The 26,479-nt window shown below is 42.9% G+C and overlaps 1 protein-coding gene and 1 long non-coding RNA gene across 6 annotated transcripts in view; both read left to right on the forward strand.

Moving 5' to 3' along the window:
* The window catches only part of SRGN (serglycin), a 47,955-nt gene that overhangs the window by 15,091 nt on the left and 6,385 nt on the right, over positions 1–26,479 (forward strand). For 2 of the 5 annotated variants that reach the window (XM_070226376.1, XM_070226372.1), the window contains one exon: positions 17,730–17,937. In XM_070226376.1, coding sequence (XP_070082477.1) covers positions 17,862–17,937 — 76 coding nt within the window. In that variant the 5' untranslated portion in view covers positions 17,730–17,861. Of the gene's footprint in view, positions 1–16,533; positions 16,612–16,735; positions 17,587–17,729; positions 17,938–26,479 lie in introns of those variants that run through there. The other 3 variants (XM_070226374.1, XM_001503648.5, XM_070226362.1) reach the window with 3 other exon arrangements.
* LOC138916166 (uncharacterized) lies at positions 18,819–21,238 on the forward strand. The gene is made up of 2 exons (XR_011423026.1): positions 18,819–18,923; positions 20,561–21,238. It is a non-coding gene; the product is annotated as an uncharacterized lncRNA (long non-coding RNA).

Below are 26,479 nucleotides of genomic sequence, written 5' to 3' on the forward strand. Positions count from 1 at the left end.
GCACAGCTGGTCGTGTGGGGCCTCGGAGTCTAGAGGAAGAGGGAGAACCCACAAGCACATAAACTTGCCCCGGGCTGTCTGAGGCCTGGAGTCTCCAGCTGGGCTGTGTACCTCTGGGTTTTCTCCTACATCAGTTTCTGACAGCTGGGGTATGGTGGGGACCAGAGAGTGGGGTTTTACGGGAGAGACAGTCTAGGTGGGATAGAGTAAGTGAGTATGTGTTCTTTAATTTCTAAGGAAATCGTGGAAAGTCAGTTAATGAGGAAATCTAAGCCATGGCTCTCTTTCTGGGGCTCCTTTCCCGCCCTCTGTTTGGAGTGAAAAGTGGAGAGGAGAAAGGTCAGTCCAGAGAGAGGCCACCCTACTCAGTAACACTGCCCTGCCGGACACAGGCCTGAACCAGCTCTCCCATCGATAGGAGGGGAGTCTGGGGTTTCCTGGCTGGTCAACAGGGTTAGGGAGTTCATTCTGAAAGAAAGGTGGGTTTTCCCTCGGTCACCAGTAAGATCAGAGGGGTCGCCATTCAGAAACACAACTTTGTGTGGAGATAGTTTCAGCTCTGCTGGGACTGAAACTTGGGAGCTGGAACTTCCTCAAACACTTTACTTCAGTCATTCTGGAAATGTATAATTCTTTTGGGCCCCTCAGACTTGAATCCCTTTTGCTGGGGCTTTTTAGTCTGATTCACTTCGTGTGTCTTCCAGGGTGTCGTTGCATTTTACTGAAATGGTTTGCTAGAGTTCCTTGGGACTTTAAGGGCCAGGAAGACTCTGACCTCTCTGATTCACTGGTGGCCTCCGGGGCCCTGATGCTCCCAGGACAGGACCTGGATGGGGCAGGTGCTCCACCGGCATCACTGAGTCAATGAGCTCTGCACTGTTTTCCACCACTCCAAAAAAAAAGGTGGAAGTCCAAGAATAGGGGAAGAGTTTGTAATTCTGGCACAGGAACCAGGATGGAATAGCATGAAGCCTTTTGAAAAAGCTAATTATGAAGACTAGGCAGGAATATACAAAAACACACATGGTGGAAAAATATTACCCTGCAAGAATGTGTGATTACAGCTAACGCTATAATACATGACACATAGGATGCAATGAGGAACTAAAAGGCAAAGGCCGTTGGAAATAGTCGTGCTAAGGCAATGAGCTTATGGGCAGTGACTCTTCAAGGTTTTTCTTAAATTTTAACTGTTGCATCATCATTATAATACAAAAACCAAACCTCTGTGGCAGTGTCCCATGATAGACAGAACCAGGATTTGGGTGGCCGAAGCCCTTTGCTTGTCCCAGCTGGAAGGAGCTCCTCAAGGGCGGGGTCTGTTTTGTTCACGCCTCTCCCCCATGACCCCACACCTAGCACATAGTAGGTGCTGGATAAATACTTGCTGAACTAGCGGCTCAGTGGACAGCTCGTACCAAAGGTGTAGGGCTTTTTTGAAGGTTCTCAGGCCTTTTGATTGGAGGAGAAAAAGACTTGGGAAGAGAATCACATCTGATCCACAAATCACCAACCAAAGGAAAAGTTTAAGTACTGTGACCTCTCATCTTGATTGCATGTGTCAGTTCTTTTCGGTTACAGTGGTTTGGCAAATGTACAACCAAAGAATTAAAAAAAAAAATTTTTTTTACTTCTAGGTTTTTTTGTGTGTGAATAAAATCACAAGAGAGGAGGGAAAAACCATTTGTCCACAAGGGACCCCCATTCTGGGCTGTGAGTCCTGCAAGGGTGATAAAGGTCTGCCCTCAGGGAGGAGTGGCTGCCTAACTGACATCCCCTTTGGGCTGGGACTCAGAATCGATAACCGCAGGTTGACCTCCCTCTTGCTCCAAGTGTGGGCCCCTGTGGAGCTGGGAGTGGGGCATTCGCTGCCATCTTTCCTTTTCTGGGGTCCTGGTGAGAAGGTCCAAGACTCTGCCAGCCTCACTGGGGCCTTTATGTCAGCACAGGGGACCACTTGGCTGTGGACAAGGAGCAAGTGGGGTGTTTTTGGGTTGGGTTGGCATTTGATAACTGGGAAAAGTTCTTCCTCTGAACATTCCCTCAGCAGCCATCCTGTGCCTGAAATGCCACCGTTAGTTCCTCCTCAAGGGTAGGGCTTTGAGGACTTCTGCTCAGGCCCAGATCGGGAAAGGGAGCCTCTCTGAGTCATTTCTCCAATGGAAAAAGAACCACAAGGTGACTCAGCTCTGGGGGTGAGCAAGCACAGAATCAAGTCGGGGGATAGTGCATCCGGGAGCTGTTCCTGATGCGCCCCTAGCAAGGGAGGCCCAGAGCGATTCTCTGCTAGAGAGTCTACCTGGACACTGATATTAATTATATAGCCAGCCAGTTGGTCACTCAACTAGCAAGACCCTGAAAGAATGGAATGCAGCACAGTGAATGACTGACTTCCTGCTGATTGTTTTCCAAGCAGTGCACTAAGCTCTCCACACACGATGTCCTCTTACAATCTTCCCAACAACCCTGTGAGGCAGACGATATTCCTACCTACAGGAACAAAAACCAAGACTCAGAGATGTGATTTGCCCTGTATCATGCAGCTAAATGTAGTAAACGCTAACTAACAGCTAACAACCGTTGAGTGCTTACTACTGGAGAGCTTCCTGTTTCAACTCCCTGAATCCTCCGAACATCCTTCTTAAGGAGGTAGTGTTACCCCATCTTAACAAATGCAGACCCTGGAGTACAGGAAGTTTAAAGGCTCCACAAGGCATTCAGTTAGAACTGTCAGAGCAAGGATGTCAACACAGGCAGCTCAGCCCAGTCCTGCTCTCAGTTTCCCTGCTGTATACTCTACGTGTTGGATCCAGCTGGGTCTTGTGCGCAAAAACAACAGCCTGCTGTGTGCCAGGCACATACAGCTCCCCTGGTGATCAGACCCAGCCCCTGCCCTCATGGAGCTTTCATGCTGGTGGCATTGCATCAGGACAGTGTGTGGATGGGCCAGAGCGGGGAAAGGGGTGGGACAGCCATGAGTAGGAGATACAGAGCACGCTGGGCCAGGCAGGGAGTGGCCCTGCCTTCTGTTTCCCCCTGTCTGGGGAGGGCAATCAGGGCTGACCCTAACCTCATCCTTTGTGGCTACCCTGAATTAACGACTATCCTCTTTGGGGGACGAAAGCAAGAGGTCAGGCGTCTCTAGGGCCTGCTTATCTCTGGGACTTGGACCTCTGCGGGGTCTTGTGTCACACGCTCATTGTGCGGTTTTTCCTATCTCCACTTCACAAACACACCGCAGAGTAGGAGATGCTGTTGATGGATCCTATCAGAGAAGTTCCTCCCAGGGAAATTTTGAGGCCAGGATTAAGAGGCCTGAAATGGAAATTTCTGCCAGGGAGAAATTGTGCTTGACTAGTTGGCTCAGCCTTTGGAGGGTCTGGAGGCGGGAAGACATGATCTGACTTGTGTTGTAACAAGCCAGCTCTGCCCGCTGGGTGGTGACAGGATTGATGGGGCCTGAGTCTGGACTCTCTCCCTCCTAGAGTCAGTCCTACCGGAGCCCACCTCAGCCTGAGCTCTGGCAGCCTGTCCTGGATTGGAGAGGTCCCCTCTGGTCTGCATCCCTGGAGCTGGGCCTCAGCCCGTCACTTTCTCCCCTCAGCTTCCTCATCAGTAAAATCCCCAGTGCACTGTGAGAGGCTGACGTGTTAATATGTGAAAAGTGCTTAGAGCTGTGCCTGCTCACATCTGCACGTGAGTTATTATTACTACAATTACACCTGGCCTTTTGAACAGAGCTGGACAGACACCTGGTGTGTCCTGGCTCCCTCCTCTTTACCAGCCGGCCTTGAGCCTTGATCTCACCTGTTGGGTGGGATGATAAAGGCCAACCTGGTAGAGTTGCACGAAGATCAGGTCTCACACCCACACCCTGCCTGGCACATAGTAGGCCCCTCCCCACCCAAGATCAAAGAAAATGGGTTTAAGATTTCTTGGGAAGGTTTTGCTTCTGCTGTTTTTCCTTCTTGACTTCCTGATTGTCCACTCTCTCGCTGCCACCTGCCCCCAAGTTTCCCATCCTTCAGTTTCCAGATCTACTGTGTCTCCTTGTAGCTTTTGTCTCAATTAAGATACCCTTTTGGTCCCTATTCCAGCCCTTTGCCTCTGGGAAATGGCATATACATTTGAGGACTTCTAATTTAACCACAGCTGCATGGTGAGAGCAAGGGCACGGACTGGGTGACTGGCTCTGTTTTTTATTGCCGCATGCCAGGTCTTCACATGGATGTGCTTGTTCAGTCCTCAGTGTTCCTAGGAGGTTGGTGTAATATTACCCCATTTAGAAGACAGAAAAACTGAGGCACAAGTGGTTAAATAACTTGCCTGATGTCACAGCTAGGAAGTAGCAGGTTTGAATCCAAGCAGTCTTAGTCTAAGCCCCAGCTCTCAACCGCTCCATTTTCTTGCCCCTGTATGACTCTGACATTTACAAGCCTTAGGAATTGGGAAGAGGAACATCCTCTTTGTCCTATGGGTGTCAGAACTTTATTTGTCTGCTTTTTTTAATCAAAAGATATTTTAGGGGCTGGCCCGGTGGCACAGAGGTTAAGTTTGTATGTTCCGTTTCAGCGGCCCAGGGTTCGCAGCTTCAGATCCCAGGTGAAGACCTACACACTGCTCATCAAGCCATGCTGTGGTGGCATCCCACATACAAAATAGAGGAAGATTGGCACAGCTGTTAGCCTGTTAACGCCCAAGGCGGGGGGGGGGGCATCTGCCCGCCGCAAGACATGCCAATAGTCAAGAGGCAATGTGGTAGGAGAGAAAGGGTTTTTTATTATGGCTTGCTAGCAAGGGGGAAGATGGCTGACTAATGTCTGAAAGAGCCATCTCACAGAACGAAGACCAGTTATGTAGGGGGCTGGTCTCCAGGTGGGGGAGGCATTTGCTCTTCTGGTGGGGGCATCTATCTGATCTCCGGGTGGAGGCAGACATCTGGTCTTAGTTCCCTTTAGTCTTTTGTTTTACTGGATATGCATCAGAGACCCTATACTGATCTTTCAGTTGTCATGGATGATGGTTATCGGCACAGATTCTCTGCCGAGGGGTCATCACATTTCTAGGGAACTCAAAAGAATACAGTTATTTGCAGCCTGGTGGTATAGTGGTTAAGTTCACACACTCTGCTTCGGTGGCCTGTAGTTTGCAGGTTTGGATCACGGGCTCAGACATGGCGCCACTCATCAAGCCACACTGTGACGGCATCCCATGTGAAATAGAGGAAGATTGGCACAGGTGATAGCTCAGGGCCACTCTTCCTCAAGCAAAAAGAGGAAGATTGGCAATAGGTGTTAGCCCAGGGCCAATCTTCCTCACACACACACACAAATGTATATATCAAAAAGAAAGAACAAAGTTATCAACTTATAGCAGCTAGAAGGGGCCCTAAAATCTACAGAGCATGTCTGAGTTAGCCAGAGATCATTCAAAGTTACAATATGGTTCTTTTCTACTATATGGCTTCCCTTATGCCAGCCTTGTGTTGAGCCTGTGTCAAGCTCAGCGACAATCTTCCTCAAGCAAAATGAGGAAGATTGTCAACAGACGTTAGCTCAGGGCCGATCCTCACCAAAAACAAACAAGATATTTTACTCCAGAGTTGGAGCCTCAAATTTTCCCTGGTTATATTCTCTTGGTGTTTCATGTTCTTCTAAAGAAGGCATTCTTTCTAAATCTCAGTGAACTCTCTCATACTCAAAAATAGGCACATTTTCTCTTGCTCTGTTACCTGTAGAGACAGCAAACTGCCAATCAGCACATTCTTTCATGTGCATGAAAGTAGTCTTATGATGTCTCAAAATCTCTCCGAACCCATTTTTCTCTGAAGCAAGAGGGACTTGGCCCCTTTCCACCAGGCTGGTTTCCTGTCCCCGGGCCCTGAGAAAAGTGTTCAGAGTTTTCCAGGCTCTTTCCTTCCACTGGTTATACGCTGGACAATGAGGGTCACACGGGGTGCACATGGGGTCCAAAGCAAGTCACACTGGGGTCCTCTGCCCCTGCTCAGAATTTTATTTTAGCTTAATTTGTTATTTTCACATCCCAGGGCATTTAGAAATGAAATAAAAGTGTAAAGAAGTAAGGGGGAAAAGTTATCCCTAAGACCTCCTCTTCTGACGTTTTTATACAGATTAGAGTTTACTTTAAACCCGAGGGCCTCCCTGTGTGCTGGGCACTGAGGGCCTGGGGCAAGGACACGGTCCTTGTGCTGAGGTTCTTACGATCTGAGCTGATGAGCAGCAAGGACAGCTTTGAACGATTTCCATTTCAACCAGTGTTTACTGAACATCTACCGTGGCCAGGGCCTCTGCACACTTGGGGCACGTCAGTGAACAAAAGACCCCTGTCCTCACGGAGCTCACGTTCTAGTAGGGGAGGCAAGTACTTGGTTGATAATTTTTTCTTGGTGCCATCGATTCAAACTCCTAGCAACCCTGTGTACAGCAGAGCCCTGCCTGATCTTTCTGTGCCACCTTCTCATCTTCTGGTGCTGTGTCAGACAATGCTCCGTTGCTAGTCGCAGCATCTTCATGCCCAGTCTCTTTCCGAAGTGGGTGGCCAGGTCCTTCTTCCCAGGTTGAAAGCTCCGCTGAAACCTGTTCACCACGGTGACCCTGCTGGGATTTGAAATACCAGTCACATCGCTTTTGGCATCGCAGCAACATCCAGCCGCCACAGTATGACAACCGACAGACAGGTGTTGTGGTTCTCTGACCGGGAAACAGACCCAGGCTGCTGCGTGAAAACACGAATCTTAACCACTAGACCACGAGGGCTGGTTGACCGATAAAAGCTATAGAAAAGGACAAGGGAGGGGGCTGGGGTGCAGGGTGTGTGTGGAGAGGCTGCACATTAAATGAGGGTTGGGGTCTCCTTAAGAAGGTCAGATTTGAGTCAAGACTTGAAAAGGGTGGGAGATTTAGCCATTTGGGTATGAAAAGAGCGTTTCAGGCAGCGGGAATCATTAACTCCTCAAAGAAACAAAACCCAACACAAATGTCAGGAAAGGGCCTCCCAAAAGATAAGGAGTCTGAGAAGGGGCGGGGGAGGGAGGTGGGAGGGCTTGCATGCCTGTGCTGATTGCATTGTGGCTGCCCTGCTGGGTGGGGTGACTTATGCCACCCTGGGGACCAGGCTCTGCCCAAATCTCTGGGCCAACGGGTATCAGCTCCGATCCAGGCTCTTTCACAACTAGGACAGGGCCTTGAGTAAGCCGCGCGCTCCCTGGGCCTCAGTGGCCACGTCTGTAAAAGAAGACAGCCAACACCTGGCCACTCCCTGGTCTTCTGCCCATCAGCCATCTGAGTGTACCTTGTAATAATAATAGTAATAATAGTAATAACAGTAATAGTAAGAATAATAATGTTACAAATAAGATGGTGATTGTAGCATCCCTGCAGGGTGAATAAGTTAATTACTCTTATTATTGAGATTGTTTTAAAACCAAAGCAAAACCATCTAACTTCTGTGGTTTCTGAGGAAAAGAAAGGCAAGGGCATGGCCTTTGGTCAGGAAAAAAAAAATGAGGTGAAAGAGGCAAAAGGCTTCCTCTCACTAGCACTTAACTGTCTTCCTTTTGTGGGAACTATGCTCCGAGGGCCCCTCTGGGCTGCTCCCTGAGAGCGTTTCCTTCGCTGAGCTTCAGAACATCCGCAAGCAGCCAACTGTCAGTTTGGGAAGGTTTGGGAAGTATTATGCAAAAGCTGAAAAAAACGGTCTTTGGCAAATTAAAAAAAGGATAAAACCTGGCAAGTTTCCTAGCCTTTGGGCTGCAGAGGCCAGAAATGCAAACTTGTGTTTTCACAGTCCACGGGGCTGCCGAAAGGGGGGATTTGAAAGCACCATGTTGTCAGACACTTGGTTTTACCCAAGCCCTAGGATCCGGGGCCCTGCAGGTAGGGCTTTCCTCACCCATGACAGACAGGAGCATTTGGTTTTTTAAGTGACAAGGCAGGGGTAGGATGGGCTTGCTAGGCAAACAGGACTAACAAAGGAAAGCATCCCCCTCCCCTGACGGTACATCCAGAAGGGAGGGGTCACAGAACAGCTAAGGGTCAGGGTCTGGACTCAGATTGCCAAAAGTCAAATCCCACCTGCATTTTACCACTCTGTGCCTCAGTTTCTTCATCTGTAAAATAGGTATAAAAATGATGCCTACTCCACAGTGCAGTTATGATGATCAAGTTAATTAATACACATGAAGTCTTTAGAATGGTGCGTATGTCCTAGTGGAACAGCTAACAGTGGGGTCTTTTGTCTCTGGTTACATGGCTCTTCCTCACCAATGTCTGAATGTTTTCAGTGAGAGCTGCCTGCATCGGGGACGTTTGAGGTGCAAGCACACTTTCAGGGCATGCATCTCTGTTCTTTCTTATCGATATTTTTCTTATTCTTCAAAGAGCCACCATTTTCTAAACCAACATTGTCCAGTAGAAATATAATGAAAACTGCAAACATAGGGCAGCATATGTGATTTCAAATTTGCTAGTAGCCACATTTAAAAATGTAAAACAAAACAGGTGAAATTAATTTTTGTAATGTTTTTAACCCAATATATCTAAAATATTATCATTTCAACATAAAATCAATATAAAAATTATTAATGAAGTTTTACGTTCTTTTTTCCTTACTACCTCTTAGAAATTCAACGTATATTTTACAAATACAGCACATCTCAATTTGGACTAGCCACATTTCAAGTGCTCAGTAGCCACATGTGGCTGCCATGTTGGATGACACAGTTCTACATGACAGGAGGATAGTTCTAGGCCATGAGCTTGGATGGGTTAGTCAGGCTGGGCCCTGACTCTCCCAATCAGCACTGTGACAACCAGGAAGGCCTCTAGGATTGCGGGGGGGGTGGGGGGGGGGTGGGGGGTGGGTTGTCTTCTGGTCATATGGAACAAGAAGGATCTGGATGCAAGCCTTACAAATCCTACAGTGTGGTTTTGAACTGAGATCTATTGAGCAAGCTCTTGCTTGTCCTTAACGGTCTTTTCCTCCCTCTCCACCAACCCCCTCCTCTACCTCCACCTGTCTGGAGGATTAAGTTCTCAAATCATTATGTTAATGATTATCATCCTTTATTAAGATGCAAATATTGGGATAATACCTTCACTGAGTGTCAATTAAGACTAGAGTAGTTGGGATGGTGATTAAGATGGGAAGTAGAATGCCTTTTTGGGTTCTGTTTGGAAGCTCTGAGAAGTGGCATTCTTCAAAAGCCAGCAGTGATAGGAAAGCCCTGCAGAGCTGATTCTGCAGGGTCCCAGCCCTTAATGGGCCCTTTCAGCTCAAGTCGCTTAGCTCTAATGGGAACCTGATTAACCAAAGGCAGCTATGAGAGTGAGAGCAGACGTCAACATTCTGGGTACCTTGGGTCTGGATTTTTCTAGATAAATGAACCTGAACCTGAAAACTACATCAGGAGTCCCTTAAAGTAGACATTTTCCAGACTTGACCTGCCCACCCATTCCTAGCAGCCCAAAAGAAGGAGAGATCACCCCCACCCCGGGGAAATGCCCTTTGATTGTGTTCAAGGAGAGTTCAATTTCATCTTTAAAGTAGGCTGTGGCTTGGGAAAGGCTGGCTTGATTTTGAAGACAGGACCTCCTCTCTTTATCTCTCCTCTCCCCATTCTGTTGATTTGGGGTGAATTTGCACGTCTTGCCTCCAATTCATTGTTATAATTTTGTTTGAGGGGGATCTCATTTTTCTATCTCCAAGTCCTCAGGAAGATGGAAGGGACCTCACTTTCACTCCCATGAGCTGGTGGTATTACTACGTCCATGGACACTTTAAAATCTGAAAAGAAACTCTATTCCTGTTTCATTTGTGAGGAGATTGGACTGTCTACTTAACCCACAAATGTTCTTTCCCTTCAGTCTTCCTGACAACTACTTTTTTCCCCGTCTATCATATTCCTAGCTACACTGCCTTGAGGAAAATCACTTTTATCAGGCAGTTCCTGAGTGCTGATCTCTGCCCCAACTTCTTTAGTCTCATTGTGCCCCAAAGAAGGTTATCCAAAGAAGGCTCTCCATTAGTAGTTATTTTTTTAAGTTAAATTTTTGTCAACAATCAAAATATTTTTATTGAGTGCCTGTTTTCTTGATTACTAATACGATATGTAATTTTGTTCTAAAAAATTTGGCATGGTCTGGAAAGGATGAAGAAGAAACATTTGCCATCCTACTGTCTAGATAATATCACTGTTAACGTTTTGGTAATCAACAGTTATTTGAGCCCTTTATGTTCTATACCAGTTGAAATTATATCCTTGGAATAATCTAGATGTGAAGACAAGACCAGCACATGCAACAAAATAAAATTCACTTAGTGCCTTGGGAGAACGTATAGAAACATGCTAAACTAATCTAGAAGTTTATCCATCTGAGGAGATGGTCATGAAATGTAGAACATATCATTGAAGTCAGAAGAGCAGCTGATTCCGGCAGTAGATACTATCTTTTTGGATGGAGGCTGGGCAGCATCCTTTCACTGTTTGGGGGGGTTAAAAGTTAAAATTGCCCATGAGAAAAATTTTTGCTTTCTCAATTTAATAGCTGTGACCAAACCGTGAAGCTTCTAAATACCATTTCACTAAGCGATTCTGTTCATTTTTCGCGATTATGATCAAGACCAAAAAGAAGATTCCAGAGTCTGGCAAAAAATAAGAACCAACTAAAGTGTAGTAACTTACTTGGTAAACGTGGTCAGCCTCAGAGGACTGAAATCAACAGGCCGTTGAAGATCTGGTTGGTGTTCTGCGGTTGCAAAGTAAGGAGGGAGAATTTCTCTCTTCCTTAGTGGCCCACAACCTTAAATATAACTGCAGGCATGTGAGTGGAATTTCAATATGTGTGTTTTTGGGAGTAGGAACGAGGTTGGGTTGTGAAGCCTAGGAAACTTGGATAGTTTTTTTATCTGCAGAGGGAGCTCAGTGTCTTGAGGTGGTGAATTGGTTGATGGGTTACAGAATTGGCTAGAATCGACAACCAAGTTAGTTCCGGGGACATCTGTGGGGCCAGGTAGTGCCACGGGGTAGGGTATAAAATAAAAGCAGCATGAGGAGATGAGAGGGAACCCAGTGTGCTGACAAGTGGCATGTGCCATTTTGAATTACCAAGGCAGGACATGGCAGGTGTAATCTCTCATGGAAGGTGACAAGGGATCTGTCCTTTCTTTTAAGTCCTCCTTGCCACTCTTCAACTGCCTACTTTTCCATAGTAAACATTTATTAATTAGAAAATATAATTTACTAAAGATATAAAAAAATTTAAAATAGTATTGACAGTATGTCTTGGGAAAAAGATAAGACTTAAGAAGTCAAATAAGGACTTCCTTTCTTGATTCATTTGCAAAGAGTCTGGTTCCCCTTAACCCATGTGTCCACTCCTGTTCCCTCATGTCTAAAATTTTCCCTAAGAGATTTCTTTCCAAAATTTTGATCCCTGTGAAAATATTCCCAAGAGAAGTAACACATCCTCCTGTTCCCAGTTATTTATATCAATAATATCTAGCATGTGGCTCTTCCATTGCAACTTTTGGTTCTTCAAAGCCCTATAATTTTGGAATTGGAATGTCACATTCTACTAAACTCCAGGTAGCAGTTGAGAAGTTCTTCTATGCCTTTTTTTAAAAAAAATAGAATTTATTTTTTAGAGCAGTTTTAAGTTCACAGCAACGTTGAGCAAAAGGTACAGAGATTTCCCATATACCTCCTGCCCCTTGCTTTTCTTCTTGTCAAATTGTAGACCCAAACTGTGGTGGGCAGCTCTTCCTTTCCCCTATTCCCAGGCCAAGGTTAAAACACAGAAGTTCCCAAACTTTGAGGTACTTGGCAACATTTGGGGAGTCTTCTGGACTAAGGCCTTGGAGATCTTCAACAAGGGGAGACCCTGCTCCTGGGAAACTAGATGTGTGGCTACAGTGATGAGAGGGGAGGAGCTAATGAAGGAGCCACTGGCCCAGCTGAGGATGCCCATGAGCCTGTGCCCTCTCCCAGGATGTCCATCCTGTGGGCACCCATCCATTGATACTCCGTGAGGGGATTAAGAACACAGTGGTAGCTGCTCCCTTGAGACCAGAAGTATCAAGATACTTTTCTGTCTTGGCCACAGCCTCCCCATTTACTAATGGGAAGGGGATAGGAATGGGAATAGAACTGAAAGAATGGGAAACGCAAAAGTGCTGAGATCCATGAATAAAGGAGGTGCTTTTATTTTCCTCTACTTTGTATGTGGGATGCTTCCATAGCATGACTGACGAGCCGAGTAGGTCTGCACCTGGAATCCAAACCTGCAAACCCTGGGCAGCCAAAGCGGAACACACAGAACTTTAACCACTCAGCCACAAAGCTGGCCCCAAGCAAGATCCTTTTTTTTTTTTTTTTATTAATGTTATGATAGATTACAACCTTGTGAGATTTCAGTTGTACATTTTTGTTAGTCATGTTGGGGGTACACCACTTCCCCCTTTGTGCCCTCCCCCCACCCCCCCTTTTCCCTGGTAACCACCAATCAGATCTCCTTGTCGATATATTAACTTCCACCTATGAGTGGAGTCATATAGAGTTCACCTTTCTCTGACTGGCTTATTTCGCTTAACAAAATACCCTCGAGGTCCATCCACGTTGCTGCGAATGGGCCAATTTTGTCTTTTTTTATGGCTGAGTAGTATTCCGTTGTGTATATATACCATATCTTCTTTATCCAATCATCAGTTTCTGGGCATGTAGGTTGGTTCCACGTCTTGGCTATTGTAAATAATGCTGCGATGAACATAGGGGTGCAAGGGACTCTTGGGATTTCTGATTTCAGGTTCTTAGGATAGATACCCAGTAATGGGATGGCTGGGTCATAGGGTATTTCTATTTTTAACTTTTTGAGAAATCTCCATACTGTTTTCCATAGTGGCTGTACCAGTTTGCATTCCCACCAACAGTGTATGAGGGTTCCTTTTTCTCCACAACCTCTCCAACATTTGTCGCTCTTGGTTTTGGATGTTTTGGCCAATCTAACGGGTGTAAGGTGATATCTTAGTGTAGTTTTGATTTGCATTTCCCTGATGATTAGCGATGATGAACATCTTTTCAGGTGTCTATTGGCCATATTCATATCTTCTTTTGAGAAATGTCTGTTCATGTCCTCTGCCCATTTTTTGATCGGGTTGTTTGTTTTTTTGTTGTTAAGCCGTGTGAGTTCTTTGTATATTATGGAGATTAACCCTTTGTCGGATAAGTGGCTTGTAAATATTTTTTCCCAATTAGTGAGCTGTTTTTTTGTTTCAATCCTGTTTTCCCTTGCCTTAAAGAAGCTCTTTAGTCTGATGAAGTCCCATTTGTTTATTCTTTCTATTGTTTCCCTCAACTGAGGAGTTATAGTGTCCGAAAAGATTCTTTTGAAACTGATGTCAAAGAGTGTACTGCCTATATTCTCTTCCAGAAGACTTATTGTTTCAGGCCTAATCTTTAGGCCTTTGATCCATTTTGATTTATTTTGGTGTGTGGTGAAAAAGAATGGTCAATTTTCAATCTTTTGCATGTGGCTGTCCAGTTTTCCCAGCACCCTTTGTTGAAGAGACTTTCTTTTCTCCATTGTAGGCCCTCTGCTCCTTTGTCAAAGATTAGCTGTCCATAGATGTGTGGTTTTATCTCTGGGCTTTCAATTCTGTTCCATTGATCTGTGGACCTGTTTTTGTACCAGTACCATGCTGTTTTGATCACTGTAGCTTTGTAGTATGTTTTGAAATCGGGGATTGTGATTCCGCCGGCTTTGTTTTTCTTGCTCAGGATTGCTTTAGCAATTCGGGGTCTTTTGTTGCCCCAAGCAAGATCCTTTTTAAAGTTGAGATATTTTCTTGTTTATATTGACTTCAAACAAGATGAAGACACCTTTTTTAAAGGCGGATTTTTTAAAAAGTGTTTTATTATGGAAATTCTCAAACACGTACTAAAGCAGGGAGACTAGTATAAAGAACTTCCATCTGCCCATGGCTCCACTTCAGCAATTATCAGACCACTGCTGTATCTCTCTCAACCTCACTCCTCAGACTGGATTATTTAGAAGCTAATCCCAGTTATTTTATCATTCCAAACAGAAATGCTTCAGTATGTACCTTTAAAAAGAAAATTACGAAAAGGAAGACTTCTGATGATTTACAAATCTTAATCTTGTTTCCTCATCATTCTTCATCTGTCACTGGACTTTGAATTAGGAAACTTAAGTTCCAGACCTGGTTTTGCCATCACCAGCTGTGTGACCAGTGGACAGTCATGTACCTTTCTGGACTTGCACTTTTCTCACCTGCGTGGGTGAAGTAGATGATTTCTAAGGTCTCTTCCAAGGTCATTCTTTAAGCCTCCAGAGACAGATAGATTTGGTACAGGATCTATTTGCTGGTTTGGTGTTTTTTTTTCATGCAGTGTCCAGTTCAAAGTCAAGACCTTCTCAGTAACAATCCGAGTCCCAGAGGCTGCTGAGTGGAGACATCTTTAAGTCGGAGCTTTAAAAAAGAAGCGAGCCTTGGAGCCATCCCTGGGAGCAGTTTTGTGCTGCCCTCAGTATCTCTTCTAACAACCTCAATTCATCTTAACAACTATTCCGTTGAGTTGTGATGCTGGGAAGATTCAAGTACTCCAAACAGATCCTCTCTTTAAAAAGACCACCCTGAGTGGGACTCCATCAGACTAAAGAGCTTCTTCAAGGCAAGGGAAAACAGGATTGAAGCAAAAAAAACAACCCACCAGTTGGGAAAAAATATTTACAAGCTATTTATCTGACAAAGGGTTAAGCTTCATAATATATAAAGAGCTCACACAGCTCAACAACAAAAAATCAAACAATCCGATCAAAAAATGGGCAGGGGACATGAACAGACATTTCTCCAAAGAAGATATACGGATGGCCAATAGACTCATGAAAAGATGCTCATCATCACTAATCATCAGGGAAATGCAAATCAAAACTACACTAAGATATCACCTTACACCTGTTAGAATGGCAAAAATAACCAAAACAAAAAGTGACAAATGTTGGAGAGGTTGTGGAGGAAAAGGAACCCTCATATACTGTTGGTGGGAATGCAAACTGGTGCAGCCACTATGGAAAACAGTATGGAGATTTCTCAAAAAATTAAAAATAGAAATACCTTATGACTCAGCCATCCCACTACTGGGTATCTATCCAAAGAACTTGAAATCAGCAATTCCAAAAGTCCATGCACCCCTATGTTCATTGCAGCGTTATTTACAATAGCCAAGACACGGAAGCAACCTAAGTGCCCATCAATTGATGATTGGATAAAGAAGGTATGGTATATATACACAATGGAATACTACTCAGCCATAAAAAAGGACAAAATCGTCCCATTCACAACAACATGGACAGACCTTGTGGGTATTATGTTAAGTGAAATAAGCCAGACGGAGAAAGATGAACTCTGTATGACTCCACTCATAGGTGGAAGTTAATATATTGACAAGGAGATCTGATCGGTGGTTACCAGGGGAAAGGGGGGGTGGGGGGAGGGCACAAAGGGTGAAGTGGTGCACCTACAACATGACTGACAATAATGTACAACTGAAATTTCACAAAGTTGTAAACCATCATAATCTTAATAAAAAGTTTAAAAAAAAAAAAAAAGAACACCCTGAGACCAATAGCCACTGCAAAACAATGTTTATATAGCTTTGAGAGAGTTGCATTACTTTCTTAGACAATAAAGAACTGCTATCGGTCCTGTTCCAGGGTGACTGTTAAGGAATAAGGATGCTCATTTTACAGGCAAATCAATTGAGTATGGAGTAAAGTAGGTGCATTTAAAGTTGCCTAGTAAATGAAGGATTAAGTCTGGAATAGAATTTGTCTTTTAAAATTATGCAAAATATGCTTAGCGTAGAAGTCGATGTTCAGGGAAACATAGGGGGCTCCTTTGGTTAATGGAGGGAACTTTGTGCAAGAAGATGGTTCGCAGCCCAGAGAAGTGCAGCCAGTGTGACCCTCCCAGTGTGTGGCATGAGCCTCCAGAGGCATCCTCTCACTGGTTTCCCACACCATGGCTAGAACTAGATTGATGGGAGCAAAGAGTAGGTGGCCCAGCACCTCTCAGCTGGTCAGTGAGGGAGACAAGCTCATAACCTGGGTTCCTGGCTGCCACATGCATTTGTCCTGCTCCTCTACAGCTTGAAGAGGACTAGGGAAATGAAACTAGAGGAAGGCTATTTGCAAAAAGACACTGTTGACTGTCAGTGTGGTGGGAGAAGAGCAGATGCTTATGAATGCTGCAAATTTTTAAAAAAATCTCCATGACCCAGAGAAGGAAAAAATGAAGTACCCAAATGGTAAAAGCCTCCAAAATTACCATTTTAAAACACAAGCTCTAATCATCTCTGAGGTTTTGCAGAGAATGCATTGAAGCTATTGACAGGAATTACTGTTTTGGTGCCAGGGTTTTCAATTGGAGGATAGGGTTAAAAGGAACCAAAGATGAGAGCTGGTATCTCAAGCTGAAACCAGTATTCCATAGTGGGGCACTCACTGGGCTCGTGAGTTTGGGGGTTGCTTACTGCACTTGGAGGAGTCCCTGGACACACTTCCAGCTTGTCCTGAGGTGGGTCCAAATGTGCATTGTTTGTGACCCTTGTGGGCTTGCACCACAGCTGCTCAGCGATTAGGTTCTGAGGCCTGTCCTTAGCAGGAAATGGTAAAGGAATCAGCAGGAAGCCGAAAACAAGGGAAGGGAAACTCCTCCCTCCTGTCAAAGGACGGGCAAGAGTGAGGGTGGAAAGGGTAAGTGGGAGCTGCAGGGACAGACGTGTTGAAATGGAGAGTGCTTGAATCTTGAGTGGAAGTAAGGAAAAAGTGCGTGCCCCAAAAGCAAGGACATGCCATAAACTGTTGTGTTTACTGTGTGACTTTGATATGGAGCTTGTGCCTTGTGTTCCTCGGTCCTTCAGAAGTCTGCTCACAATCCCCAGAACCTGGGAAAATGCTGTTTGCATGTTTTCTGAGGTCCAGCAGCCCACTGAGACCTCAGCCACTTGTGTTTGATTTCTGGCTTATTTGAGGCAAGAGACCCAAAAATCAAGTTGAAAAATTTACCAGGAGAAAAGACGAAAGTATAAATGGAATCAAATCACAAGACATACTCGGTGTGAAGGAGCAGAGGAATGCAAAATCATTTTTCTGTTTTACTCACTTCTTTGTAACTGAAAACCCTCTCTATATTCTTGAGGTAGAGGGAGAGCCGGTGAACCAATGGGAGAAACTGAGTCCGATAAGAGGAAACTGGTTATCTGAAATCCTACAACACTTTCTTGTACATTAGCACTCAGTTTTGAAGTTTCACTTCTTGAGCTTGGCTTGGCGAGTTATGCTGCTTCTTTTGAAAAAGACAGTGAAGAATACTTTACGTTGAAGGTGCTCAGTGATGAAGAGGCAGCATCCAGCCCCCTTTCCTCCTGGACAGTGCAGTGGGCCCTTCGTGTGAACAATCTCATGTTTAGATTGCTACCTGATGAAAGGAAAAACAAACCGTACCGAATGCTGATTCTACTGTTTTAGTGGGAAAAAAAATTTCTGACAGGCAAGTGGCAAACAACAAAACTTTTGAAAAAGCAGACCTGGGGAGAGTCCAATGCAGTTTCGTAATGGGTGTGAATAGTTATTCTGCTACGTTTTTAAAAAATCTTTCTGGGTTCTGATGTAGATCTCTTTCTATTTGTTCAGGAAATTGTGACGTGTGTTCTGGGCAGGGTTTGAGGTTTTGGAACCTCTTCTAAACGGGACAGAGAGCACCCCTGCTACATTTCCTCCTCGCGGGGTTGGCGTGCGGGCGGTAGAGCCAAGTGAGCTGTCACGATGCAGGTGCTTCTCCAGGGCAGTCGGCTGGTCCTGGCTCTCACCCTCATCCTCGTTTTGAGTTCTTCGGTTCAAGGTAAGACCTAGGAGTCTTGTCCCCCTGTAATCTTCTTGGTGAGACTCAGCATCCACATAAATGATTATATTCACTCTAAGGGACAGAATGTACTATATTGTGGAAAAGCAGGCAAAGAAAATGGATTTCAGGTGGCTGAACTCCTTATTGTGAGTTTGGCTAAGTTTGGTACCAAGAAAAATTAAACTCTGAGGCAGGTGCATCCTTGTAAACTCTTACAATGATTGAAATGCGCTATTTCATTTTGGGATGAAAATGTACAGTTTATAAATTTCTTAAGTTTAAGAAAGGAACATAGAAAATGACCCATGTGTCTGTTGCGTGGAGGAGATGGCATGTCTGAGTGATTGGGCGTATCTACCTACCCCTAATGTGTCATGATATTGAAACACTGGGAAATGCTGTTTTTTTAATCAGTAAATTTGACTACATGTATTTTTTCTTCTTTTTTTTAACTTGATTCTTAGTGAAAATTCAGTTATGGTTAGATATAGTTAATGCAAACCCTCTCAGATTTTAAGAGAAGCCAAAGAATTTTAGTATTTGTGCTGTTGCTCAGAGAAACATCACATTTGGAAATTTCTGTTAAAACCTGACTTTCTCTATCATTTAGGGTTGTTTAGTCAGACTGAAACAACCTGAAACCTTTAATGACTAAGGAAATGAAAATGATCAGTTTGTAAGAAAAATACAACTTCTTCTCCTTTGGTAAATAAGGGATCATGTGTAAATAAGGCAGAGGGTCATGGCCTGATAAATAGATGGGAGAATTTACAGTAGAAAAACATTAAGTTCCCCCAAATCGTAAAGGAAATACTGAGTCATAGTGACACATGTCCTGGATTTGTTTCTTCAAAGTGACTTCTAGTTGACTTGTTTTTACTTCTAGTGGAAATGAAATTGTACAGATGATCTCAGATATATTTACTATGTATTGGAAATTTATGAAGTCACTTTCATCTTATGCAATTATTGAAGAAACAACAGTAAGTAATGTTGCTGAAACTTTTCCATTAAACTATTTATTTTTTAAAGTATAAAACATTGTTGAGAGGCTGGCCCACTGGTGCAGTGGTTGAGTTCGGTGCATTCCACTTCGGTGGCCCAGGGTTTGCGGGCTCAGATCCTGGGTGTGGACATATACCACTCATCACCATGCTTTGGCAGTGTCCCACATACAAAATAGAGAAAGACAGGCACAGGATGTTAGCTTGGGGCCACTCTTCGTCAAGCAAAAAGAGGAAAATTGGCAATAGGTGTTAGCTCAGACCAATCTTCCTCACCAAAAAACCCCCAAAGAAAACCCCCCAAAACACCCCCCCACACACAAAAAAAACCATTGTTGACTGTAGGGAACAGATGGATCTTTTAGGGAAAATCCTCAGTTTGATGAAATAATTCCCTAATGTGCTTTGACAAGATCCAGAGCAGTGAGGTTCATGTATGTAGCACAGACTTGAGCGACCAGTTGGTGCTGGATCTACCCAAACCAGAGCTATGTAAGTCTTTACATTGTCAAAATTTCCCAGAAATGTCACATTCTTCACTAAAATGCAATAGGTAAAACTAAAATTAAAACAAAAACATTCCTTATGTAGAAGTTGTTCATTAGAAAAAAGTAAAGAAAGAAACCATTATGAAATTGTATAAAGTATATGCATTTATGTCATCATCAGGCAGGTTTAGGTCTTTGCGGAAAAGAAACCAAAAAAGAGAGAATGAACGAACTGAAAAGCTAAGGTGTTTCCAAAGGAGAAGTGCGCTTGGTGCTGGCATTCAGGGTTCGTGCCCATGTCTGAATAAGAAGGGAATAGATGTCCACCCGCAGCTGCGTGCGTAGTGATAGCAGCTCAAGGCTGCAATGCAGAGAGCCACACCACTATTCCACTGGCCATCCACGTGATGCCAGATATGATTTTGGTATATTCTTTCCCCACCTTTAAAAAATTTTTACTTAACTCATTGGTTTGACTGAACGAATCAAACTAACTAGCCTTTTGGCTTGCTTTGACCGAACACATTCAAAACATTTTAGGTCACTTCATTGATCTGCTGGGGCTCCCATAACAAAGTACCACAGACTTCGTGCGCGGCTTAAACAACAGAAGTTTATTTATTTCTGAGACTAGAAGTACAAGAACAAGGTGTCCACAGGGTTGGTTTCATTCTGAAGCCTCTCTCCTTGGCTGGTGGGTGGCTGTCTTCTCTCTGTCTCTTCGCGTGGTCTTTCCGGTGTGTGTGACTGAATCCCAATCTCGTCTTCTTAGTGAGGATGTGCCACATTGGGAAACGGCTCATTTAAATGGCTTCAGTTTACCTTAATCACTTCTTTGAAGGCCCTACTTACAAATACAGTCCCATTCTGAGGGACTAGGAGTTAGGGCTTCAACATATTGTGTGGGGGCACACAATTCAGCCCGTATCAGTTACTACAAGTCAAACCCAAGTAAAGAGGTGTGTCTTTACTTTGCACTGTGTCTACTGAGTGCAAAGAAATGAAACTTTGGCAATGTGTGGGAGACCCTGGAGAGCACGATGCCTAATCGATTTAATGTAGATCTCCGGGGGATTATCGATGAGGCCTACAAACCCTAAACTCTCCTATTGCCTCTCTTTTTCAAAGATGTCCATAAAAAGAGAAAAAGGAATATCTATGAGCAGATGTGGCCAAGGGCGTCAAGGGTGTCAAGGGAGTATGCATTCACTCCATACTGCCTCCTAGATCACAGCAATGATGTTGATTCCACCCACATGTGCTGCTGTTTGACTGCAAAGTGAGTTTACATCTATTCTCTGATAAATGATCATCATATTCCCTGTGAGGAGGAATTAACACCAATTTATAGAGGAGAAAACTGGATCTTACATGCATCATCTGATTTGCTCTTTATATCAGCCTCTTGCAAAAAATTTATGAGACTTGCCCAAGGCTCATTACAAAAATGAGGTACTGGCAGAATTAACGGCAGAACCAGTCAGCTGATTTCAAGGTCAGAGTTAACTTTCTATGGCAACTTGGCTGTCTTCTAGGTGGATTAGAGATTTTCTTTATTTAAAACAAAAAACCAGGGCTGGCCCCATGGCCGAGTGGTTAAGTTTGTGCACTCCACTGCAGGCGGCCCAGTGTTTCATTGGTTCGAATCCTGGGCGCAGACATGGCACCACTCATCAGGCCATGCTGAGGCGGCGTCTCACATGCCACAACTAGAAGGACCCACAACGAAGAATATACAACTGTGTCCTGGGGGGATTTGGGGAGAAAAAGGCAAAAAATAAAATCTTAAAAAAAAAAAACAAAAAACCCCCCCAAAAAACCTTGCTTTGACTATAGCCCTGGCTATAAAGTTTACCACTGAGTTGAGGGACAGAAAGAGAGAAATTGAAAGTAAACTTAGAGCTTTTTATAGCTTGTCAAACCATGTAAAGGCAGGGGAATCTTATCATCTGGTGGAATTGCTTGGCCAAGTGGAAGCAGCTCCAACTTAGTGAAGTCTGTTTGAATGCTATCAAACAATGAATCAAAAGGGTCTCCCCCTACCCATGGCAGTCTCTGCTTAAGTTTCTCTAACACGCCTGCAGTAAATCTCCAATAAGAATACGAAATTCGTAAATTGTGATGATGCTAAGGAAAAATTGGTACTCCAATTTAAAAAGATACAGATTACTGGGGTGAGTTATTTGCTCTGGTTACGTTTATTCATAGACAGTATTTTGGTAAAGCGGGATAACTGTGTGTGTGTGTGTGTGTGACACAGAAAGAGAGAGAGATAGAGATAGAGAGAGAGGGAGAGAAGAGGGGAGATGGCAAGTGAAGAAATGAATTCTAAATAAAAATCATTCTCTTCCTTGGAATCCACCACAAAATTAACCAGCGGATCTGGTGAGTGGGGCCTTTTAGAAAGATAGCCTTCCTGTCCATAGCATACTCCCTTTTATTTTTAAAATTATAGTAATCATAAGACATTTCTCTCAAACAAGATAGACTCAAGATACTCCCACAACATCAGGGGCAGGAACTGCTGAATTTTCACATCCTGTGAACACCCTTGAGTAGATATGTCAGGAACTTTGTGTCTGTAACCATGTTCTTTATTTTAAAGTAGATTAAAAATCATCAGTCCCAAATTAGATAAACTTTTTTTGGGGGGGAACTTCTACCTTTGATTTCTTTATAAATTTTTAAACAGCTTTATTAAGATAGAATTCACATACCATACAATTCACCCATTTAAAGTGTACAATGCAATGTGTTTTTTCAGTATATTCACAGATCTCTGCAACCATCACCATAGTCAATTTTAGAACATTGTCATCACCCCAAAAAAGAAATCCCTCTTTATAAATTTTAAAAGCTGAGATTCCAAACTTTGGGAGGAATTTTGTATTTTAGAATTTTTTTTTTTTTTACTAATCTACTAAAGTTGTATTTATTATACCAGTGAAAAGATGTGGTCTTTTACCTGGATGCATCCTCCTAAAGTATTAGTTTTGTTCTTCTGTTTAACTTCCTATCCATGCAAACGTTTCCTCAGCTTGATTTTTAGCGCATCAGCTGCATGTAGAGGAGAAAGTCTAGACCCACTATGTCAAAAGGGTAGCATGAGACAACTGTGGCTACTGAGTATCTGAAATGTGTGAAATGTGGCGGGTCCAAACTGAGACACGCTGTGAGTGCAAAATATACACGAGATTTCAAGTCTCGGTATGACAAAAAGAATGTAAAATATCCATTAACATTTATTGATTATATGTTAAATGACAATATTTGGATATATTGGCCTAAATAAAATGTATTAAAATTACCTTCACTTGTTTCTTTTTACTTTTTAAAATACGGCTGCTACAAAGTTGAAAATTCCATGCGTGGTGTCGTTTCTATTGGACAGCGCTGGTCTAGACAGCGTAGGGTGGGAAGACATCGCCCTCTGCCGGAGGAGATGTTGGATTTTTATCTCACCTGCAAGACCAGGCTTCTAGAAGCAATTAGATGTCAAACATGCTGCTTCACTGTTGTTGTTTTTCCTTTGGCATGTGAAGGTCTGAATGAGGGTTTTGATTTTGAATGTTTCAACGTTTTTGAGAAGCCTTGCTTACATTTTATGGTGTAGTCATTGGAAATGGAAAAATGGCATTATATATATTATATATAAATATATATATTATACGTGCTACTCTATTTCAGTTACCATCTCCATAGAATTTGACAAGAATTGCTATGACCGAAAGGTTTTCGAGTCCTAATTAAAACTTTATTTATGACAGTATTCATAATTAGCCTGACATGCATTCTTAGGTAATCTCTTTGAGCTTCTGGAAGGTTTTCTTACTTAGACTTTTTGGATGTGCAGCCGCTTACATGTCTGAAGTTGCTTGAAGGCATCACTTTTAAGAAAGCTTACAGTTGGACCCTGTACCATCCCAAGTCCTTTGTAGCTCCTCTTGAATATTTTTTGCCATAATTATTAAAGGGTAGTTGTATAAATAGCATCACCATTCTTTGCTGTGGCACAGGTTATAAACTTAAGTGGAGTTTACCGGCAGCATCAAATGTTTCAGCTTTAAAACATAAAAGTAGGGTACAAGTTACATGTTTAGTTCTAGAAAATTTGTGCAATATGTTCATAACGATGGCTGTGGTTGCCACAGAGTGCCTTGTTTACCTTTAAATACTGTTAATGTGTCATGCCTGCAGATGGAAGAGGTGGAGCTGTGCACTAAAGTGGGGCTTTAACTGCAGTGTTTGGCATAGTTGCCTTCTACCCTGTCAGTTCAAAAGTTCACTCTGTTTTCATATAGAATATATATACTAAAAAATTTCAGTCTGTTAAACAGCCTTACTCTGATTCAGCCTCTTCATATACTCTCGTGCTGTGCAGCAGTGGCTCTGTGTGTAAATGCTAGGCACTGAGGATACACAAAAAAATATGATGTGTACAGGATAATGCCTCATACCAATCAGATGTCCATTTGTTATTGTGTTTGTTAACAACCCTCTATCTCTTAGTGTTAAAAACTCCACTTAAAACGGATTAAAGTTTCATTCTTGTCAAAACAAAACAAAACATGCTGCTTCAGGAAAGAATCAGCGAAGGAGAAAGAATGAGCTAAAATGTATTAAATATCTCCCATGCGCAAAGGCGTGTGCTGGATGTTTCACATACTTTTATCTCGTTTAAACAGGAACTCTTTGAGATACTATCATTCACGTTTGAAAGGCGAGAAATTGAGATTCAGAAAGGTGCTAAATGGTGGAATGGGAATTTAAATTCTGGTTTCTCTACAAACTGTCCACTAGCAGAGATAAGCTGTTGTCATCACCCTCCTCGGCAGAGAAACCAGCATTTAATGCATTCTGACCGTGGTGCTGAGAACCTAATATTTGTATCTCATAATTAGATCCATTACTGCCCCCATTTTATGGATGAGGGAATTGAGGTACAGGGAAGATAAGTAAGTTGGTCAAGGTCACACAGCTAGTAAGGGGCAGACTTGTGATGTCGTCTTGCTACCTTACTTCCAGCCTCCAGGCAGTGACAGCCCATTTAGGATGACTAACTGTCCCAGACCAGACATTGTAAGCCATATTCAGGAACGATGGGAAAGACTGTGATAGAATAGGAGTTCCAAAGGGAGGAAGGAAGGGAAGGAGGGAAGAAAGGAAGGAAGGAAGAAAGAAAGAAAGAAAAAAAAGGGAGAATGTTTACTTTCTTCCTACATTACTCTTTCTTTTGTTTATATTTTTAAATATTATTACAGCAATTTAGAAAACGAATGAGAAAAAAGTCACCAACAGTCTACCGCTATAGTTATTTTTGTGTATTTCCTCCCAGTTCCTCCACTATCTGTTGACGTAGTTGCACTAGCAACTATTATGCATACAGAGTGGATTTCTGCTTTTTTCACTCATTTTTAAATAAAGATTTTCCTATGATGCTACATAGTCTTCTCCTAACCACTATTTTTTTACCATTTGGTTAATATTATCTCATATGAATGTCTCATAATTTATCTGAGTATTTTCTATTGTTCTGAGATTACTTAATTATTTCCTGTTTCTCTATTTTAAATGATACTAAGGTGAGCGGCTTTATGTATCTCTTATGTATTACATTTTTTTCTCTCTCTCTAGATATATATAAATATGTATATCATGTATATTGTAATGACATAATAACTTGGCAACTCTGTATTTATAAAATTAATCAGAGATATTAGCTAAGACAAAGTTGAATATAAATAGACATAATGGAGAGTCATGAGGAAAGAGGACATTTTGAAAAAGTTCTGTGGTTCTGCAGTCTTTTAAGAACAAAGTCCTTGGCCATCCTGTTGAGATGTAAAGTGAACCTGCCCTCGATCGAGGCTCTGCTTTTCCACCTCTGGTGGTTGCTGTCGGAAGAGAACAGGCTACACCTTGGGCTTAGTCTCCTAGAAACACAGACGAGGGCGGGTGGGCATCAAAACTCCAAAATTCATGATCTCTGGGAGGGGGTAATTTTTCTTTTCTTTTGTTTGCTACATTTTTCAAAATTTTCTATAGTGAACACATATTCTTTTTCTAACATAAATGTTACTTTTAAATATTGCAACAAAAGGAGTCTGGATGTAAGTAATATTTAAATAGACTCTCCACTTTGAGGAGAGAGTACTATGAAAGGTAAGAGACTCCTCTCAACTAGTCCCTGTGTAAAAACGAAGTCAGGGAACCCTTTAACAAGTTGCTATGTGAGTCCATTGTATAAAACTCTAGAAAATGCAAACTAATTTATAATGACCAAAAGCAGATTGATGGTTGCGAGGGAGGGGGGGGGTGGTGGGGTGCGGGGGGTGGGGTGGCGTGGGGGGTGCTGTTGAGGGAGAGTCAAGAGGAGGGTGGGAGAAGGGTAGGATTACAAAGGGGCGCAAGGAAACATCGAGGGTGTTGGATGTGTTCAGACTCTTGACTGTGGCGATGGTTCCATGGGTGTATACACATGTCAGAACATGAAGCTGTACACTTTAAATATGTACAGCTTATTGTATGTCAATTCCACCTTAATGAAGCTGTTAGAAAATAAAAATAATTAATTTTGAGTAGATAATGCATACATATGGCTCAAAAATCAAAAGGATGTGCAGTGAAAAGTCAATGTCTTTTCTTCCACTGTCTTCCAGCCACCACTTCCCTCCACAAAGGCAACCAATTTGTTATGTTATCTTTTCACAGGTGTTCCATGCATGTAAGCAAATGTGTAAACATATTCTTAAAATATGCAGTGTTCCTTATTTTTTTTACTTAATAATATAACTTAGAGACTATTCTATATCAGTACCCAGAGAGCTACGCTCCCTCATTCTTTTAATAGCTGTATAGTATTGTAGGCTATACTTTCATTTATTTAACATCTAATTTTCCAATCTTTTGCTATTAGAAAAGATGCTTCAGTGGTTGTCCATAGCACTGTTTTGTGTTTTGTTTTGTTTCTCAAACAGTTGTTATCATTTACATTTTGATCTGTACAGGACAACAATGTGTTGGGCTTTAAAACCACCTTGCCTGCCT

The sequence above is a fragment of the Equus caballus genome, chromosome 1 (assembly GCF_041296265.1).
Source record: "Equus caballus isolate H_3958 breed thoroughbred chromosome 1, TB-T2T, whole genome shotgun sequence".
Taxonomy (NCBI): domain Eukaryota; kingdom Metazoa; phylum Chordata; class Mammalia; order Perissodactyla; family Equidae; genus Equus; species Equus caballus.